General features: G+C 46.2%; 1 protein-coding gene across 3 annotated transcripts in view; it reads right to left on the bottom strand.

The window, feature by feature from the left end:
- Positions 1-219: 219 nt before the first annotated feature.
- Positions 220-6,000, bottom strand: part of LOC306918413 (uncharacterized protein) — a 42,838-nt gene continuing 37,057 nt past the window's right edge. For all 3 annotated transcript variants that reach the window (XM_079531316.1, XM_079531317.1, XM_079531318.1), the window contains 2 exons: positions 4,968-5,156; positions 220-1,172 (listed from right to left, as the gene is read on the bottom strand). In XM_079531316.1, coding sequence (XP_079387442.1) covers positions 594-1,172; positions 4,968-5,156 — 768 coding nt within the window. In that variant the 3' untranslated portion in view covers positions 220-593. The remainder of the gene's footprint in view (positions 1,173-4,967; positions 5,157-6,000) is intronic.

Below are 6,000 nucleotides of genomic sequence, written 5' to 3'. Positions count from 1 at the left end.
CACAATGTGTTGCGAAAATATCAGATCTACAAGCTCACAATGTGTTGCGAAAATATCAGATCTACAAGCTCACAATGTGTTGCGAAAATATCAGATCTACAAGCTCACAATGTGTTGCGAAAATATCAGATCTACAAGCTCACAATGTGTTGCGAAAATATCAGATCTACAAGCTCACAATGTGTTGCGAAAAGAAAAAGAAAACGTATACATTTGAAAAGGTGTGAAATGGGACATTCTGCATAATGAGTACTTTTACTTTTGGTACTTTAAGTACATTTTGAAGCCAATACTGTACTGTACTGTACTGTACTGTACTGTACTGTACTGTACTGTACTGTACTGTACTGTACTGTACTGTACTGTACTGTACTGTACTGTACTTACTCAAGTCCATATTGACGTTTACTCAGTAGCAGAGTAGTTCTACATTGCAGTATTGGTACTTTTACTTATTAAGTAGTAAAACAATGTGGGTACTTTTTTCCACCACTGCCCACGTGACATCACAGGGGGAGGAGTCATAAGGAATCGACACGCAACAACAAAGACGTGCGTCGGAGCATCGAGCACCGCTCAAAATAACTCTGTGATCACAGGATGATCAGAGGAGCAGAGTTTGTACCACCATCATTAAAACAGGGACTGAAGAATGGATATAGTCTCTCAGTGAAGGAGCAGCCAGTGAAAGAGTAGAGGCGAACTCTGGCCTCCACATCATAAAAGGAGACCAGACCCTCCTCATAATCCACAAACACTCCCACTGTCTGGAGCTTCTCTCTTACAGGGAGGAGGACAGGAGGGTCAGCATTACCCTCGTACTCATTTCCATTCTCCAACCCTATAGTCCAGTAACCATTGTTGGGGGTCAGTGTGATCGATCCCTTCCTGTTGATGGACTCTCTGGCCACTCCTAGATCCCACTTAGTCTTCCTTTTAACCTGGACCTCAAAGTAAAACCTGCCTGAGGAGAATCCTTGTTTTCCTAAGACACTGACACAATAAGAGAATCTCTCTTTGTTGTCTGGGAGATTCTTCCTTATGTTTCCATGACTCACTTGTTTTCCATCGTCAGACAGGATGAGCGTAGGAGTTGCTGTATCAGGATCCAGAGTCACATTCACTGCATATCTTCTCCTTGCTTCTGCTTCCTCCAGTTCTTTAATACGAGCCTTTAATTCAAATCAATGATATTATAGATGAATTTATGAAAATATTAATTTACTCGTACTTATTACTCTTACTCAGTGATTCTCAACGTTGTGCATTTAGAGGACCCCCAGTTGGTATAAATTAGACCATGGACCCCCAGTTGGTATAAATTACACCATGGACCCCCAGTTGGTATAAATTAGACCATGGACCCCAAGTTGGTATAAATTACACCATGGACCCCCAGTTGGTATAAATTAGACCATGGACCCCCAGTTGGTATAAATTAGACCATGGACCCCAAGTTGGTATAAATTACACCATGGACCCCCAGTTGGTATAAATTACACCATGGACCCCCAGTTGGTATAAATTACACCATGGACCCCCAGTTGGTATAAATTAGACCATGGACCCCCAGTTGGTATAAATTAGACCATGGACCCCCAGTTGGTATAAATTACACCATGGACCCCCAGTTGGTATAAATTAGACCATGGACCCCCAGTTGGTATAAATTAGACCATGGACCCCCAGTTGGTATAAATTAGACCATGGACCCCCAGTTGGTATAAATTACACCATGGACCCCCAGTTGGTATAAATTAGACCATGGACCCCCAGTTGATATAAATTACACCATGGACCCCCAGTTGATATACATACATTATTTAAATCTCTGGGTCCCCAATCTAAGCTTAAAAATGCTCAGTGTTAATTAAACTCTCAGAGTGTAAAAATGCATGGAACCAAATTAACCCGTAAGGGTCCATTTGGTTCCATGTGTTACACTCTCAGAGTCAAAGACCCGTAAGGGTCCATTTGGTTCCATGTGTTACACTCTCAGAGTCACAGACCCGTAAGGGTCCATTTGGTTCCATGTGTTACACTCTCAGAGTCACAGACCCGTAAGGGTCCATTTGGTTCCATGTGTTACACTCTCAGAGTCACAGACCCGTAAGGGTCCATTTGGTTCCATGTGTTACACTCTCAGAGTCACAGACCCGTAAGGGTCCATTTGGTTCCATGTGTTACTCTCAGAGTCACAGACCCGTAAGGGTCCATTTGGTTCCATGTGTTACTCTCAGAGCCACAGACCCGTAAGGGTCCATTTGGTTCCATGTGTTACTCTCAGAGTCACAGACCCGTAAGGGTCCATTTGGTTCCATGTGTTACTCTCAGAGTCACAGACCCGTAAGGGTCCATTTGGTTCCATGTGTTACACTCTCAGAGTCACAGACCCGTAAGGGTCCATTTGGTTCCACGTGTTACACTCTCAGAGTCACAGACCCGTAAGGGTCCATTTGGTTCCACGTGTTACACTCTCAGAGTCACAGACCCGTAAGGGTCCATTTGGTTCCACGTGTTACACTCTCAGAGTCACAGACCCGTAAGGGTCCATTTGGTTCCACGTGTTACACTCAGACCCTTAAGGGTCCATTTGGTTCCACGTGTTACACTCTCAGAGTCACAGACCCGTAAGGGTCTGTTTGGTTCCACGTGTTACACTCTCAGAGTTACAGACCCGTAAGGGTCCATTTGGTTCCATGTGTTACACTCTCAGAGTCACAGACCCGTAAGGGTCCATTTGGTTCCATGTGTTACACTCTCAGAGTCACAGACCCGTAAGGGTCCATTTGGTTCCATGTGTTACACTCTCAGAGTTACAGACCCGAAAGGGTCCATTTGTTACCCTGGTGGTCCTCAGACACAACGTTGGTAACCAGTGACGTAGATAAACATTGCCCTGTTGCATGGGGCAACCTGCGTGAGGAGGATGCATAGGAGAGAGGTCAGTCAGTCCCTACAGAGGTTAGTCAGTCCCTACAGAGGTTAGTCAGTCCCTACACTCAATATGTCCCCTCAGTCCCTACACTCATTCTGTAGCCCCAATATGTTCCCTCAGTCCCTACACTCATTCTGTAGCTCCAATATGTTCCCTCAGTCCCTACACTCATTATGTCCCCTCAGTCCCTACACTCATTCTGTCCCCTCAGTCCCTACACTCATTCTGTAGCTCCCCAATATGTCCCCTCAGTCCCTACACTCATTCTGTAGCTCCAATATGTTCCCTCAGTCCCTACACTCATTCTGTAGCTCCCCAATATGTCCCCTCAGTCCCTACACTCATTCTGTAGCTCCAATATGTTCCCTCAGTCCCTACACTCATTCTGTAGCTCCCCAATATGTCCCCTCAGTCCCTACACTCATTCTGTAGCCCCAATATGTTCCCTCAGTCCCTACACTCATTCTGTCCCCTCAGTCCCTACACTCATTCTGTCCCCTCAGTCCCTACACTCATTCTGTAGCCCCAATATGTTCCCTCAGTCCCTACACTCATTCTGTAGCTCCCCAATATGTTCCCTCAGTCCCTACACTCATTCTGTAGCTCCCCAATATGTCCCCTCAGTCCCTACACTCATTCTGTCCCCTCAGTCCCTACACTCATTCTGTCCCCTCAGTCCCTACACTCATTCTGTAGCTCCAATATGTTCCCTCAGTCCCTACACTCATTCTGTAGCTCCAATATGTTCCCTCAGTCCCTACACTCATTCTGTAGCTCCCCAATATGTTCCCTCAGTCCCTACACTCATTCTGTAGCCCCAATATGTTCCCTCAGTCCCTACACTCATTCTGTAGCTCCAATATGTCCCCTCAGTCCCTACACTCAATATGTCCCCTCAGTCCCTACACTCATTCTGTAGCCCCAATATGTTCCCTCAGTCCCTACACTCATTCTGTAGCTCCAATATGTCCCCTCAGTCCCTACACTCATTCTGTAGCCCCAATATGTTCCCTCAGTCCCTACACTCATTCTGTAGCTCTGAGATGAGGTCACACCCACGGCAGCTCCCACCACGGTTCAGAAACGGCGCATGGTTTCCAAAAGGAACGTTTCTTACCCTTTTCTGCACAATGAACCCAGAAGGTGAAGAGCTACTAGCGTGCTAAACTAATTTAAACTTAGGAACGGCCAAGAAAATCCAAGTTTAAACGGTTAAACAAACCTAGTTACTAACTAGGTTTCCATAGAACGTTTTGAAAATATTAAGCAAGTTTTCAGGAAGTCGGGGGAAAAAACGGAAGGGGTTTTATGTTGTGGTTTCCCTCCACTAATTAACACTTTCAGGGCTTTAAATTGTTTAATCCAGGGTTCCACCACGGTGCGTAACACGCTAAACCCGCTATTTAGTTTAATGCGTTTAATTCACCGTTTTAAAATAATATAAAGTAACAACGGATTTGTCCCGGACCTGGTGACGAGGCCGTCGCGTTATGATGACGAAACCGGAAATCAAGTCATCCTCTGGGCTGCTAGGGCTTCTGGGAAATTGAGCCCAATGCAAGTGGACGGGCCGTTTGTTTGGACTACAACTTGCTCTGCTCTGTGGTTTCGTTTCATTGTCATGGCCGCTGGTGCTTCTGATCATAACAAACCAATGGACCATTCTTCGCCGGATTTTCGTGGTTGAAAGCTGAAAATACAGCGTTATGCTCTAAAGGTAATAAAACAATCTCGGCAGCGTAGAATATTGGATTAAATAGCGGGGAACGCGGGTTACGCAGTAGAACTGTTTAATTGTTATTCTTACATAGGAGATACTGTACATGTAGTTCAGAACATTAGTAGATGTTGCTATTTTGCCACTTAAACGAGACACATATTATTGAACATGTATTACTTCTTTGATGTTCCTTTAGGCTATAGATTTTTGTGGATTTTTGTGGACTATCTATTGGGCTGCAAGTCCTTAGCTGAGTCTTTGAATCAGACTGTCTGGTAATAGTGACATATTCATGTAAAATAAAAACACCTGCTGCTCTGTGATCTTGTGGTCAGATTGCTGCTTGTCTCTCTGCAGATCCATGATGGATTTCTTCAGCTTTCTGTTGTCTCTCTCAGCTCTCTCCAGGTCCAGATGGAGGTCATCTCTCTGCTTCTCCACGTTGCTACGAGCAGCATGCTCAGCCTCCATCTCCTCCTGCACGTCTTTAATACGAGCCTGGAATTCAAATCAATCATATTATCCACATTGACAAGAAGCTCATCCGAGGCCTGGGCCGGCTGAGCGGTCCAGGCACCTAGCTAGGCATCCAGCCTGACAGCGGGTCGCGGGTTCAAGTCCCGAGCCCGACGACCTTTGCTGCGTGTCTTCCCCCGTCTCTCTCCCCTTTCCTGTCAAGCTACTATAACCTATCAATAAGGGAAAATAGCAAAAAATATATATATCTTAAAAAAAAATGAAGGGAATTTATTTTGTGGTTTCCCTCCACTAATTAATTGTGATTCTTAGGAGATGGGCCAAGGGAGGGCCAACCAACCTTATTGTACAGAGTTGACAGCTGACAGCTGACAGCACGATGGCGCAGTATTATGGCGACACGCTCAGAGCAGCTCTCGTCTTATTGTTTGTCTTCATGTTATATGTCTCTGTCTTCACACAAAGTACGTCGTGCACTGTTGTTTATGACCGCAAGACACTACTGGACATAAGAATGGATGTTCCCAGCGATTGGAAGCCGCGGTATTTACCGAGATAACTTTACAACAACAACAACAACAACAACGCGGATACTCCGCCACGGAGCAGCAACAAACAGACGGGGGAAGCGAGGAGGCGTGCTAGTGAGGTTACCAGGACGACCTACCAGACCCCCCCCCCCCCCCCCCCAGACCCCCGGCCCCCCAGACCCCCGATCCCCGCCCCCCCCCCCCCCCCCCCCCCCAGACCCCCGATCCCCAGTTTGCTGCTCGCTAACGTTCAGTCTCTCCACGAGAACAAGCTGGATGACCTCCACAGCCGTTTACCTTCACAACGGGACATAAAGAACAAGCTGGATGACCTC

Source organism: Electrona antarctica (genome assembly GCF_951216825.1).
Source record: "Electrona antarctica genome assembly, contig: scaffold_104, whole genome shotgun sequence".
Lineage (NCBI taxonomy): Eukaryota > Metazoa > Chordata > Actinopteri > Myctophiformes > Myctophidae > Electrona > Electrona antarctica.
The sequence above is the reverse complement of the archived record's forward strand: the minus strand, read 5'-3'. Positions and strand labels throughout refer to the sequence as shown.